Source organism: Cherax quadricarinatus, chromosome 28 (genome assembly GCF_038502225.1).
Source record: "Cherax quadricarinatus isolate ZL_2023a chromosome 28, ASM3850222v1, whole genome shotgun sequence".
In the NCBI taxonomy this organism is placed as follows: Eukaryota; Metazoa; Arthropoda; class Malacostraca; order Decapoda; family Parastacidae; genus Cherax; species Cherax quadricarinatus.
Window position 1 is genome coordinate 27,740,295 of NC_091319.1, and position 15,863 is coordinate 27,756,157.

The 15,863-nt window shown below is 39.1% G+C and overlaps 1 protein-coding gene across 3 annotated transcripts in view; it reads right to left on the minus strand.

Annotated features, from left to right (window-relative positions):
• Positions 1 to 3,254: 3,254 nt before the first annotated feature.
• Positions 3,255 to 15,863, minus strand: part of LOC128693306 (alkylglycerol monooxygenase) — a 53,316-nt gene continuing 40,707 nt past the window's right edge. For all 3 annotated transcript variants that reach the window (XM_053782919.2, XM_053782918.2, XM_070089502.1), the window contains exons 5-7: positions 12,089 to 12,240; positions 5,636 to 5,887; positions 3,255 to 4,179 (exon numbers count right to left, since the gene is read on the minus strand). In XM_053782919.2, coding sequence (XP_053638894.1) covers positions 3,907 to 4,179; positions 5,636 to 5,887; positions 12,089 to 12,240 — 677 coding nt within the window. In that variant the 3' untranslated portion in view covers positions 3,255 to 3,906. The remainder of the gene's footprint in view (positions 4,180 to 5,635; positions 5,888 to 12,088; positions 12,241 to 15,863) is intronic.

The window sequence follows — 15,863 nt, forward strand, 5'->3', positions numbered from 1 at the left end:
CTTAATTAACAGAAACTCAAAACCATATAGTAAATCTTAACTCGTTGTATACTACCACCAAGGTACATTTAATCGTCTCAGCAAAGTAACCAACATAATCATGTTCTATAACAGCAAACTAGGGAATCTTTTCTCTAAGAAACACAAACTTTCAGTATCGCAAGACACACCACGAGTTTACCAGATACAATATAAAAATTGAAACCAAGTTTACATAGTGCAGACAGGCCGAATGCTATTTAAAAGTATCATTGAACACCAGAGAGCAATACATTATGCACAAGATAATTCAGTCATTTTCCAGCATGCCAGCATCAACAGTCACAATATTCATTGGGAAGCTGCCAACATCAAGTACAAATCACACTGCAGCTGTTAACGTAAAATCATAGACTCTGCCCTCATAGCTACCACTCCCAATTTCAACATCTCAGAGACAATGGAAACCAGACATCACTTTAAAATTCGCCCTTAAGAACATTTCAGAGTCCAATCTAACACAGAACATTAACACATCAGGGATTACATAGCACAAAGGAACTTCCTACCAAAATTTTTAGCTTCACTTCAGGACCTGTCTTCTCTCCAACCCACTGCTTGACACGTCCCATACCCACTCACGAGTGCGGAGTGAGGTGTAACCTTCCCTATATATTCTTCTCATTTCTTTTAATAATAAATCTGCTACACAGGAAGGTACTAGTGGACTGCCACGTTTATAATATTATACACAGTTACGAAGAGTGACATACACTAAGGCAAACACGGAAAGAAAATATGAAGGAGGAGGGAGGTAGATAAATAAAGGATGAGAGAAAACCATAAATATAACACTTGGCATTTAGAAAGTGGGTGAGTTTGGGAGGGAGGGAGGGAGTGAGTGAGTGAAGGAGCTAGAGGGCACATTTAAAGGGAGGTTACTGATAGACTCCTGCCTCTTCCTCCCACATGATTCATCTATCAAGCTCTTCCCCTGTCGTCAGATCAAAGTTGTTGCATGTCTTGAAAATTTATAGGTATTCATTTTTTGTTAATACCATTGAGAGAGACAGAGACAGAGACAGAGACAGAGTACATGGAGGTACACGAAACACACAGCAGAGGACTTAAGCCCCATGAGCCTATTTGCTGAACACTGCTTACTAGTAGGGGAAATATATACCACGAAATCATATTAAAAATATGACTTCGCCCTTACCGGGATGAGAAAAGAGGATGGAAGCGATGAATTACAACCATGTCTATATCTTAATTCTGTTCCTGCCGCAACTACTCGTGTTACTCAGCAGTTAACCACAGAGCTGTGAGAACAAGTCATATTACTTCTAGTTGCCTTTATTTTCTCTAGATACTGCAGTGCAGGGGAACACGCATCACCCACCACCACCACCACCACCACCACCACCACCACCACCACCACCACCACCACCACCACCACCACCACCACCACCACCTCATCCTCATCCTCATCCTCCAACTTAAAAATGAAATGTAATAAATCCATATGGATCATACAGTGCAGAAGTGGTTCAAAATTGGGGTTCGTGAGAGTAGATACACATAATTGTTGCAGTAGGTCTGTTAAAATGTCATAAACGGAATCAGCATCAAAGGTGCGGCTTTCAGTGAGGTGGGAAGTCAGTCAGTACACCAACATATTCTCTGATAGACAGGACTGTCCGTCAATATATAGTAAACTGTTGTAGCCACCCTGAAGTCTTTATACAGGAGTACCAGACATTTTTCCTGATATCTGAGTGTAAGCTGTGTGAGGGGTTCATTCGTAAAAGTGCGAGTGTGGTTCCCCACGGCGATAGCGATGGAAAAACGTCCAAGAACGCAGTTGCAGTTTGATGGAAAAATTGTCGTTCTCTTAGACCATTGCTGTTGCCAACAGGTTTGGGACATAGTCAAAAAAGCATCTCTCCTGTGTGAGGTTTGCAGATCATGAATAGAGAAACTAATGACCGATTTTGCATGTTATTCACCCTGGCGTGTGTGTGCCCGGGGATTATCAAACATCTTGGGATCATAATTGTTCTGTTGAACTTCAACTTGAATTTTAGACATGTTGGTGATACTTTCTTGCTGTTCTAAAGAGAAGAATATATTATGGTCAAAGATTATCTAAATTCACAACACAAAAATATTAAATTTACTGTATTAGTTATGTAGAAAATAAAAGAGGAGGGGTGTTAATGTTCCAGTTTTATAACTGGCAAGACACTGATGGAGTGAATGATGAAAGTTTTTCTTTTTTTTTCTTTTTCGGGCCACCCTGCCTTGGTGGGAAACGGCCGATGTGTTAACAAAAAAAAATATAAAATATATATGTCGTGCCAATTAGGTAAAACTTGCTGTTGTGGCTTAAATAGCAACGTTCTTCTTGCTGTATAAGGCAAGCGAAAATTTGTGTATACAATAATTTCGCAAAAATCGTTCTGAACCTATCGAGAAAAAATATATTTCATTGTGTTTGTTTATCATTAAATTATTGTAAACTTATCTAAAATATATTTAGTTGATTAGGCTAAACTGCGCTTTTTATAGTAAGGTTAGGTAAGTTTTTTTTAGGATTCTTTTGGTACAAAATTATTAATTTTAACATTAACATAAATGAAAAAAAAAATATATCCTTAAGCTGTATATGCCATCTTTATATCAACAATGTCTCTTAAATCCTTTGTACCGTATTATGTAATAAAATATACCTATTTGTAAAAAGTATGAAAAGATGGGGTGGTAGGGGAAGTGGAATATTCAAACGGCTTCAGGAAGAAATCCAAATATTCTTTCTTGAAGCCTTTTTATCCACTTCTCCGAGGCTGTGGGTCCCACAATTTACACCAGAGGTGGACCCCATCTTTAAACGTGACTTCTTATCTGAAGAAGTCTTCTTATCTGAAGAACTTGTTAATTAAGATTTACCATTCCCACTTCCTACTATCATTAAATTTATTAAACTTTGCATTGTTGATGCAAAATTTGTATTTAATGATAAGTTTTATACTCAGAAGTTTGGTATGACAATGGGAAATCCTCTTTCACCTGTTCTTAGTAACCTATACATGAATTTTTTGGAAAAATGATTGCTTAACACAATCCTCCCTAATAGTGCTAAATGGTTCGGATATGTTGATAATATTTTGTCTTATGCCTAAGAATGTAGATATAAACCACATCCTTGTTAAATTAAATAGCTTAACCCATTCTATAAACTTTACTGTTGAATTTGAGGAAAATAATTAATTGCCTTTTCTAGATGTTTTAATTATTAAGGGTAATAAGGAATTCAAATTTAAAATTTACAGAAAACCTACAAATAACTGTTCCTATGTCCACTATTATTCTTCACATCAAGATAGTTAAACTGTCTGTTTCCTCATCAGTGTTTTTGAGAGGTTTGCATATTTGTAGTCCAAAGTTCATAGGCGAAGAAATATCCAAAATTTGTGAAATAGTTAATGATCTGAAATACCCTTGAAACGTAATTGATAAATCTTTTAAAATTGCTGGATATGCTTTTTACAATCCAAAAAGGGACAACCAACCTTATTCAACCAAAAATATGTTGTTTCTTCCTTACCATGAAAACTTGGTTGATATGCCTTCTCTTAAGACTTTTAATATCAAAGTTGTATATAAAAATCTTGATACAGTAAAAATTTTTTTTTTATAAATTCCCTCCGAAATGCTGACGGATGTATGCATAAGATTCCTTGTAAAATTTGGTTATGGGATGTATAGTAAACCAGCTGATTCGGCAGCAAATTCTGAAATACAATCGCATACGAACTGATGGCAAAATTAATGTCCAATTTTGATTTATGCTTATAATGGATTACTCCAATACAAATAAATCGAATAACTAACACAATAATCCGAAGACAAATGCAAGGACAGTTGTCACTGTAACTTGGCAGTCTTTTCAGTAAGTCCAAGAAGGGTGAGGCTTTCTGAGGCCCACACCAGGGTAGAGACGGCAAAGTAGGTGAGGAGGACGGTGTCTAGCAGGGGAAGGGCAGTGACGGGTGTAGCACGGGCGTAGACAACGTAGGCGGCACAGCGTGCGGCCTCAGCCAGGGGCGCCCACCACCACCCATCATACATGGCGCCGATGATACCAACAGATGCCAATATGAAGACGATGTAAACAAGAACAGTCAGCCAGGAGAAACTCTGTCAAACAAGAAAAAAATAGCATTTTTTCATATTTTAACACAAATGTTTGGTTGTATTAAGTCCAAAGAATATCCACTGCACTGTTGTAATTAATTCTGCGTCTGAAGAATTGAGACACTTATGCAACACATGGGAATTTTTATTGAAGAAACGTTTCGTCACACAGTGGCTTCATCAGTCCAATACAAAGTAGAAATGGGTAAGGAGAGGAGAAGTTTGAGGTAATCAGTCCCTCAACCTCGAATCGATGTGTTCAGTCCATCACTTTTCTAGGAAATGCAGCATAGGGCCAGAGAGGTGGCTTATATACTGCAGTCAGGTGAGGTGAAGCAGGAGATGGTGGGATCACAGTGGGACCTGCCACTAGTGTAAGTAGGTCGTCGTCCAAAGGTTGGGCAAGCGTTGACGTCTTTGTACCAAGATCTCATGATGTTGCAGTGTCTGACAGATGTGACTTCAACGCTTGCTCAACCTTTGGACGACGACCTACTTACACTAGTGGCAGGTCCCACTGTGATCCCGCCTCCTCCTGCTTCACCTCACCTGACTGCAGTATATAAGCCACCTCTCTGGCCCTATGCTGCATTTCCTAGAAAAGTGATGGACTGAACACATCGATTCCAGGTTGAGGGACTGATTACCTCAAACTTCTCCTCTCCCTACCCATTTCTACTTTGTATTGGACTGATGAAGCCACTGTGTGGCGAAACGTTTCTTCAATAAAGATTCCCATGTGTTGCATAAGTGTCTCAATTCTTCAACTTGTCGGTTTTCTAAACCATTCATCATAAGGCTGCGTCTCACCCGTTCACTGCCAATCAAGAATACTTTAATCCCTAAAATATATGCTAAGTAAAATTGATTTAAATGTACTTGAAGGTTATTGTCATGAAATTATCAGCGAATATGTTATGTAAAATTGAGTCATTATTTAGAGTATAGGGGGAATGACAGTGAAATTTTTGTTTAAACTCAGCGTTTTGGGTAAGATCATAGTTAATTATATATTAAAGTTAAACAAGTCATTTATATTTATGAAAATAGTTTTCACCGTATATATGTAATCAGTGTTTACATGATATTAAATAGTTCTGGAATAGAATGATAATAAATGATAATTGTTTGATGACGCAAACAAAACGACAGTGAGAAAATATAACACATTATTAATCTAACCCTGTATTCTGTATGATAATGAAAGGAAATCAGTCATGTTCATCATATTGTCATAGACTGAAGGTAAACACAGTGTCATTAATGGAAAGAAAACTCGCGAAATTATAGAAGGAATACAAATCATATGAACTTACATAATGAGGGAAACTTAAGGACTCACACACAGAAGGAAAGTACGTGAGGTCATACACGGTAAAATATCTCGTGAAGTCATAGGAAGAAGAAAACCCCGACATTCATAGCATAGACGAGATTGATACATATCACAACTACTTACCATCAACTGTAAGGTCAACACCTGTTGTACTATGAGTACAATCAGGAAATGTAGCGTCACATACACCTGTTCCCACAAGGGCAACTTAGGGTTATATTTGATCCTGGACGCCGTCGCGTCTGGAAAAGAATCGGGGTCCCCCAGGCGAGGAGACCCAGGACACCAGCCGGGCCCGTAGAAGAGGGCCCTCAGAACGTCCCCAATGGTGCTCTTACTGGCCGCTTTGCGGAACACCTCCACTAAATAGAAAAACTGAGAAGTGGAGGAAAATCATGTATAAGTTGATTGTCCTGTTTCTGAACTTTTATACATAGACATTTTAAACCATATCATAAGACATATCATTACTTCCTGTTCGTGAAATCTGACAATATTTTCATGCCTGCCCGCTTCATGAGAGGCGACGTAATACCAGAGACGTTCTCTCTTGTATTTTCTCTCATAATGAGGACCTTTTTCGGCACGAAATGCTGTCGAAGACAAACTATAACCACAGCCTAATCAAGGTTCAGGCCTGCATATAAACCGGTTTGGAAAAGTGAACAACGATTTGTCATGATAGACTCCTACAAATTTAACCTTAACCAAAAAAAAAAAAAAAGAAATGAAACCAAATCAGTCGTGACTTTTAAATTATACGTGAAAGATAGTATAACTAACACGAAACTTAACCCTTTCTCGAAAGGCTGAGAACAGTAGACCTGCAGTTCTCTACCCTCTTGGAAACGGGTGTTAGACGGTTAGTGTTGGCGAAGATTTTATACTGTTCCTTAGTGAACATCGTACAAGACTGCATAGGCTGAAGCTTGCTCAGCTTTAATTTGTCTATACATCGCCGTATAAACAAAATCCCGGTACTTGAAATATGCTCCACTCACGAATCTCTACGACAGAAGCAACGAGAGAGAGACGCTCTTTCTTTTGCCACTACTGACGGAGAGCAAAGCTTTAACAGGCAGCGTACTTTCCACATAACGATGGGCCACACTGGGTAGGTAAAAGGGAGACCTCGAGCTCAGAGTGGATGCATCATACAGATTCCAGGAGAAAAGGGGGAACATAAAAAATCCTAAATATTTTTCCTGAAACTGGAAATCCAGGGCAAAACGTCAAGCAACTGGCCCCTGCCTAAAGGAGATGGAACATAAACTAATTTAAAAAATATGGATCCTAAACATGCCGAAATCAACCCTAACTTTTCTCTAAATAAGATTGACCCGTTTGAGAAAGTAAGTAGGTAGGTAGGTATGTAAGAAAGTTTTATATATTAGTGTACATAACATACAAATGTTTACAATGATTTTGAGAGCACACAGAACATTAAGTTGACTTAACCTTGAATAATTAACGTCAAATACCGACTTATTTCTGATCAGAAGATACTTCCTTCATTTATTTTGATTAATAAAACTAGCACATAATAACTTACCCTTGATATCAACAGATTGTTTTCTTTTAGGAAAACAATTTTAAAGCTTAAAGCTGATTAGAAAAATTTCCCAGTTGCGGCACAGGATCCAACAAAATTTCTACATATACAACCTTGAAACGTTTCATCCATTGCATCAGCCATTAAAGACTGATGCCGTCCAAAATAGTTATATTTTAAACACAGGAATGCACTCAACTTATAGGGGTCAAATAGCGCCTGTGGAATGGGATGCATTCAAATTCTATCCAAGTGGAAGATTGTCCAGTTCCTTGGATCAAGGGAACTTCAGCATCAATGCTTAATAAAGCAATAAGGTAAAATAATATATCATTTAGAGATTTAAATATACCAACCTAATTCTAAGAAGTATCCTTCAGTGTTGAAATTTTGAAATCGATCAGAGATGCCTGTTGCTACCTAGCACACGGAAACAATGTTTGTGAATGACCTAGGAATCATCGTACATAAAGCACCCATGCAAGCAGACAGTCACATGAATCTTACCCAAGATTCATTAAAAAACTGTTGAAAATTCGAAGCACATACAATAATTCGTTGTCAAGTAATAATCGAAATCTTGTGAGTATGAAAACGTTAATGTTGCTAAGAATGTTACAGAAAACAAGTCTACTCTCGTTAAACTTAAAAACACCTTGAAATCGCAGATTTTTGTTTTTCAGTATACTTTTCTCATTAACATTTTATTTAAAAATTCCCTACAATTCTGTAAAAAAAATAATTAATTTTTATTTATTTCTAAATTGATAAAATTGCAGAGTTTGGGGTCCAAATTGGCAACTACGCAGCCGAAAATAATTGCAAAAAGACTTTGTATTAAGATACACCAGTAGTTAAAGTTTGAAGCCTGTAACGTCAAGAAAAATTGATGCAGTTAAATATTTTAATATTTTATCTAATATTATATAGCTGATATTTTCGTTAATAGCTAAAGCGAAATTATCATACCTTATAGAATTATTTGTCTTAGATATTTAGCTACGTTATTGGTAGGATGCCCCACATAAGTTACACTTTCTGCGCTGGCAGATTCGATAGTTTTGATTGGCTGTTCGAGTTCCTAAACTGCTTGTTCGCTTGTTTGCCTTCTGGGAGGCGGGGCAAGACAGGAGAGCATCTGATCTTGCACAAATATCCCGCACATAGGAGAAAGAAACTTATGACGACTTTGACCATTCACTAGTCGCTCTAACACACACGAAGGTGAGGGAGCCAATATATATGGGACAGGAGGACAGGGAAGGACAAAGAGAGGAAGAAGGATGCTTCCATAGTCTCCTGCTCCTCTTGTTCTCTCCAATATTTTAGAGAAATTGGCCGCTCTCATTCTGATAGTCTTAAAGAACACAAAAGAACTATATTCGCCCACACCAGGAATGCTATTTTCTGTCATTTAAAATATCATTCTATTGACTGGTCCTCTGCCAGAACTATCTACCTGTCTTCTATCCTTCAAATACGCAGTCTTGTTGAAGCATCCCTTATACACAACTTTCCTGATATGAATCTTGGTCCTGGCTTTGTCTCTGTAAATGCCTTCCTTTTTTATTACATTGTCAAATGCTCCAAACTTTAAAACACTCGTGACTTGACTTGATATTTTTTTTGTCCTCCTCCTCTCATTACCTCTTCTCCTTTTCTTTCCTTTCCTTTGTCTTCCTTTCTTCTGCATAAGTGTGTTCTGTCCTTCAGTGTTTGTCCCCTAGTGCTTTTTATCCCACCCCTTTTGGGCCATTACCTCTCCTCCAGTGTACTTTTTTCTTGTACTTTGACTTTCTCCAATTCTACTACTACTATAATAATAATAATAATTTATTATTATTATTTTTCTTTGTTTCACTCCCCTTTCTGTCTATAGTGCCACTTCCACTACTCCCCCTTCCTACTACTCTATTACTGCTTACACTACCGGCATTAGTTCTACCATTATTTCTCCTCTTCCTCTCTTGCCTCGTCCCTGTCCTCCTCTCCTGTACATATATTTGCTTCCTCTCGTGTGTGTTAGTTTGACTAATCAATGATCCAACTAGGACAAAGACGCTGCCGAAAGCTTCTTTCTCCTATGTGCAGGTTATATGTGTATAGTTCTCTGACCTAACACCTGCAGCCGCTACTTCACCTTCTCTTGTTGGACATCACTTTTCCTCTTCACTCTGGGAGAACACAGCTCTCCTCTCCTTTTGTTATCTACACTCCTTGTCTGATAAAGTATCCGAAGGTGAGCCAAAACACACATGCCATACTCGGTGCAACACTGTTCGATTAGTGGTTTTTTATGTTTTTTGAGGTTGTCGTGTGACACTTGCTGTACTTCAAGTCCCGAGTCTAACTCTAGACCCAGCCTGTTTTGACTGGCATCTACGCTCTGCCGTAGTCGGGGTTTGGAAGTTGATAAACTCAGATTCAGTAATTTGCTTTTTTTTTCCAAGGGATGAAGGATATGTCGATTGTTACTATTTAGGGTCGATTTTGCCTCCTATGCCTGACACTGTGCTACTCACTGCTGCTTTGGGCATTTTGGTGTTTTCACTTTATGGCTCAAGCAAGCTGTGCTTATTCCATTTCTGTTGTTACAAGTTTGTCAATTTAGGGATTGTTTGTTTCGACAGTCTCGTTGTATGTCGAGTCTTGCCGAGCACACTGCAAACACACACACACACACACACACACACACACACACACACACACACACACACACACACACACACACACACACACACACACATACACATACATAACTTACCCAAGTGCTTCTGAGTACAATGCCGTACAGTGACGTACCAGATGGTACATTATTCTAAGTGCTGAAAGAACAGTTTAAATATAATGTGCAGAAATAGTGAGCACACCTAATAATCAATACGTTACTGAAGTTATGCCCCTAGTGATACGTGGGAGCTTAATTCCAGCATTATTAATTCTGACTGTAAATATTGTTCACGCTAGACAAATCCTTTTGCTTAATTAAAGTTCGCCAGCTTCTATTTGTAATTATTTCCCCAGTTTTAATCCCGTGTGATACAGGATAATGCGGTACTGGATAATTGGCCCACAATAATTAACTAACTACAATTTGTTACTAAGCCAGAAACAGGTTAAATGATAAAGGTGCATCAATAGATTGTTGATCTAGTAATTTCTGGTAGAGACGTATGCCAATCGCTATTGCATTATGAGATAATCACAAAATTTACTTCTGTTCCAATGAATCTGCACACTACCCTGTACAGATTAGTGTGCAGAGTAATGTTAATGCTATATATATATATATATATATATATATATATATATATATATATATATATGAGGGAGAGAGAGAGAGAAGTAAATGCGAGGGTCTTGGCAAGAGGCGTGGAGTTAAAAGATAAAGAATCACACATAAAGTGGAAGTTGTCACAGTTGCTTTTTGCTGATGACACTGTGCTCTTGGGAGATTCTGAAGAGAAGTTGCAGAGATTGGTGGATGAATTTGGTAGGGTATGCAAAAGAAGAAAATTAAAAGTGAATACAGGAAAGAGTAAGGTTATGAGGATAACAAAAAGATTAGGTGATGAAAGATTGGATATCAGATTGGAGGGAGAGAGTATGGAGGAGGTGAATGTATTCAGATATTTGGGAGTGGACGTGTCAGCGGATGGGTCTATGAAAGATGAGGTGAATCATAGAATTGATGAGGGGAAAAGTGTGAGCGGTGCACTTAGGAGTCTGTGGAGACAAAGAACTTTGTCCTTGGAGGCAAAGAGGGGAATGTATGAGAGTATAGCTTTACCAACGCTCTTATATGGGTGTTTAAGTATGGGTGATGAATGTTGCAGCGAGGAGAAGGCTGGAGGCAGTGGAGATGTCATGTCTGAGGGCAATGTGTGGTGTGAATATAATGCAAAGAATTCGTAGTTTGGAAGTTAGGAGGAGGTGCGGGATTACCAAAACTGTTGTCTAGAGGGCTGAGGAAGGGTTGTTGAGGTGGTTCGGACATGTAGAGAGAATGGAGCGAAACAGAGTGACTTCAAGAGTGTATCAGTCTGTAGTGGAAGGAAGGCGGGGTAGGGGTCGGCCTAGGAAAGGTTGGAGGGAGGGGGTAAAGGAGGTTTTGTGTGCGAGGGGCTTGGACTTCCAGCAGGCATGCGTGAGCGTGTTTGATAGGAGTGAATGGAGACAAATGGTTTTTAATACTTGACGTGCTGTTGGAGTGTGAGCAAAGTAACATTTATGAAGGGGTTCAGGGAAACCGGCAGGCCGGACTTGAGTCCTGGAGATGGGAAGTACAGTGCCTGCACTCTGAAGGAGGGGTGTTAATGTTGCAGTTTAAAACCTGTAGTGTAAAGCACCCTTCTGGCAAGACAGTGATGGAGTGAATGATGGTGAAAGTTTTTCTTTTTCGGGCCACCCTGCCTTGGTGGGAATCGGCCAGTGTGTTAATATTAATAATATATATATAATATATATATATATAAATATGTATGTATATATAAGAAATAACACAACACTTCGGCTAGCCTGGTAATCAAACCCGTGTTATTTTAGCTCACCTCGTGGGAAGCAAGTCAAAATTCACGACTCTAACCTCTAGCATCATGAGCCTACCTAACCAGGCTTGTTTCATGATCAGAGGACATACGTTTTTGTAGTAACCTGAGAGCTAAAGTCATTCTGCTCCCCATTTGATGTACCAGCCTTCAGCACATGAATGAAGAGGCCAACACATGCATGATCATATACTAACTTGACTTGAGATTACGTTTTATCAACTAACAAGGGAGAGTATACCTGCAAACAGAGTAATATGGGATGGTGATTATTTAACCTGTAAAAGTTGAGAAACGGTTTGACAATGTATGTAAGAGATTGCTTGTTGTAGGATGCCTACTGAGAAAAACACGGTATAGGTGGGGTTTGAACCCATGGCTAGTGAGTTGTAAAACGCTAGGACATTGCGTAAACCACTGGGCCAGCTGGCTACAATAAGATTCATCCCACCAGTCAGCAAGCCTGCAACAGTTTACCTGCAGCCAAATCACATTATTAGATTGGGGCTGATCGACAAGACCGTAGGCAATTTTCTCTCCTTTCCTCTCCGGCTCGAAGGTACCAAACATGCGGTCCCAGATGATGAAGACTCCAGCGTAGTTCTTGTCCAAGCACCACTTGTTCGCTCCTACAAGATTAATAAGGTAATTTATACATGTATTAATGAATCATCTGCACCAAAAACACAGTCTAGGACTCTTCAACGTTTAAAGATCATTGCTTGGGGTTCAACTGCAGCAACACACCTAAAGCCAATAATAACCCAACAAAAAGCCGCAGTAAGAATAATCACTAAATCCCATCCCTGGCAAACCCCCCCCCACTCTTCATAGATCTAAACTTACTCCCTGTTCAGAACATCCACATTTACTACTGTGCAATCTGTATCTACAGGACCTTAAATTCCAATATTAACCTTGACCTAAAATGCTTTCTTGATAGTTGTAACAGGATCCACAGGCATAACACCAGACACAAACATCTCTATGACATTCCCCGTGTTCGACTAAACCTTTAAAAAAATTCTATGTATTTCAAAGGACCTAAAATCTGGAACACCCTACCTGAAAACTCTAGAACTGCAGACACATTCATCACTTTCAAAACTACAGTTAGAAAACATCTTATCTCCCTGATCCACCCCGACAACTAACTACATGATAACCACCTGGTGGTTCACAATTACACTCGCTCACCCACTGACTATAAACCCAGAAATACTAATCTTAATCTTAAAATAATAAATCCTAACTAGTCATAAGTTTGCCTATGATACTCCAATATAGACACTTTGTATTGTGCCAAAACAAAAGCATTCACATCGCTAAACTCACAAATTATGATGTAGTCACTTAGCCTTAATACCATAATCTGTAAGGATTTAATGTTAAGAATTAATCTAAGTCTGCCCGAAATGCCTAGCCAGGCTAGGTGTCCTAGTGGCCCCCTCTGTAATTAGTATTTTATAACATGTAAACCACACAATACCCAAAACCTGTAAACCCCACATTGCAACCCTTATAGAGAATAAACTTGAATTGAATTGAATTGTTTCAATAACTCTGTTTACATTATACATAACTAACCTAGAGTAGTCTCGGTCCAATTTTTTAAATTATTCAAAAGATAATTCCAAGACAATAGTTTCAGAGTAGCATTATTTATTATCATTAAAAAGAAATCTATAGTGTTTATTTGCCTATGCATGTATGTATGTATGGCGCTCAGCAGTACTGAGCGTGTTATCCTAATGCAAGGACATCAGTGGTCGTGGAGCCTCAGAGACTAATTTCAACCTCATCCTGTTTGGGGACCAGCCTTCACGAGCAGTCTATATATTAACGAAATCATGAAACAAGTGATTTTGAATCATTAACAGAACTGCAACTGGCCACGTATGTCCTTACACCAGAGAAAACACACTCAGTACTGCTGAGCACCTGGTGTTTGAGAACTGATGGTCAAGTGGATAGAAGGATGCGTACTTTGTTCATTTCTCATAGGGCTGAGCATGGGAACGCAGGATAGTCCTGGCCAGCCGCAGTTCTGTTAATGATTCAAAATCACTTGTTTCGTGATTTCATTAATATATATATTGTTTGTGAAGGTTGGTATCCCAAACAGGATGAGGTTGAAATTAATCTCTGATTAATCTCACGACCACGTATGTCCTTGCACCAGAGAAAACATGCTCAGTACTGCTGATCGCCTGGTGTTTGAGAATTGATGGTCAGGTGGATAGAGGGATCCATACTTTGTCCTAAAAACAAATCGTTAACCAGCGAAGCATGGTGACCCGAAAAATAATTCCATCATTTATGAAACCACTGTCTTGCCAGAAGCGAGTCGACATTACAGTTCAAATGACTTACCAAACACAACATCGCTGCCGCTCCTCTAGAGTGAAGTTACTGTTCTTTCTGCCTCTACAACTCAAGTCCGACTACCCTAACTAAATAACTCCAGATGTTAGCTTTCTCGGACTCCTCACCTATCTGCAGTATGTAAGCACCTCCCCACATATGCGGAGGTGCTTATATACCCCAGACAGCTTACATACTTTTATGAATATTAATGAAATGAACTCATTCACACAAGGCTGAGGGAGACTGATTACCTCAAACTATATCCCATCTTGCACCGTTCTTCTCTATATTGCACTAAAGGAGCCACTGACTGGCGAAACGTTTCCACTGCAAAGATACCCAAGTTATGCACAGGTCACGTTCATAAACTTGTCTAAGTTATTCTTGTCTTCCCATATCCTGCCTATCCATATTTTCCCTACCACCTCTCCTTACTTTCATGTTTTTTCCTATTTTAGTTTTTAATAAAAATATTTTTTGAGGTGTGTTAAAATATACAGCAGACGAAAACGTTGTTTTTTTTTTAAATTAGAAACAGTTACTATTAAATAGTAAAACAAAATGCAGTTAGGCTATTGAGATATGATGGCTGTCTTTTCTTTATTCATAACTGTATCTGTTCTCAAACACCATGTGTCAGACCCAAGGAAACAGTGACCCTAGGGAAGAAAACAGAAAGCCTTATTGTAAAGTAAAAGGACACAAGTGCAACTAATGTGGCATTTTATTGTGGCAACATTTCGCTCTCCAGGAGCTTTATCAAGCCGTTCAACGGTTTGAAATAGCTCCTGGAGAGTGAAACGTTGCCACAATAAAATGTCACATTAGTTGCACTTGTGTCCTTTTACTTTACATATTGCCGGTAATTCTACCAACTTTATTACAGAAAGCCTCATTATTGTAGACTGATAGCATGTTCACACGGTCTACGTGGTCATAAGCAGCCGACAGATGTTATTCTTGTGTTTTAAGTTTTGGAGACAAAACATTAACCAGTGGTGAGAGGTTTGAAAGGCTATCACAGATATATTCCCTCGGCAATGATATTTACATTGTTTACTCAGTTTTGGTAGATGTCTGTCAGCCCAAAAGATATCTCAACAACGTGCATTGCTGAGCTTAGTTTAAACAAATGATCGGTGAGCCTAGAGCAGCAGCTTGAATGAAGGAGAGCAAAAGCTTGAGTCTTCCCATCTCTTCTACTCTTTAGGAAAGAGGTGAGGAAATCCAGGATCCTAGCGTACCACCCTCCGGGAGGTACCCGCCTACGAACTGTACGAACGAACTCTATCATTACCTCTGAGCCATACCTATGAGTCGTACAGACGAGAGCTGAAGAATTGAGACACTTATGCAACATATGGGAATCTTTATTGAAGAAACGTTTCGCCACACAATGGCTTCATCAGTCCAATACAAAGTAGAAATGGGTAAGGAGAGGAGGAGATTGAGGTAATCAGTCCCTCAGCCTGGAATCGCCACTGTGTGGCGAAATGTTTCTTCAGTAAAGATTCCCATATGTTGTATAAGTGCCTCAGTTCTTCAACTTGTCGGTTTTCAAAACCATTCATCATACAGACGAGAGCTAAAGACAGAATCCCCACTGACCCTCAACCCCTTCCCACTTACCTGTCCATGCTTCGCCGGGTCACTGCATGGAAAAGACCCTGACCAGTGTCCACCCGGAGAACCAGCCTACACCTGCCCATGCTTACCTACCCTCTCGCCCACGTTGTTCTTTTTTTTTTCTTTTTTTTTTGCTCTGATTCACCATACAAACTTGCGCTGAGTTTTCTTGAATCTCTATATTTTGGTGATCAAAGTATTCTTGTCTAGTGATGAAAAGATTACCATGGAGGGAAGAGGGCAGTAGTAGTAATAGTTG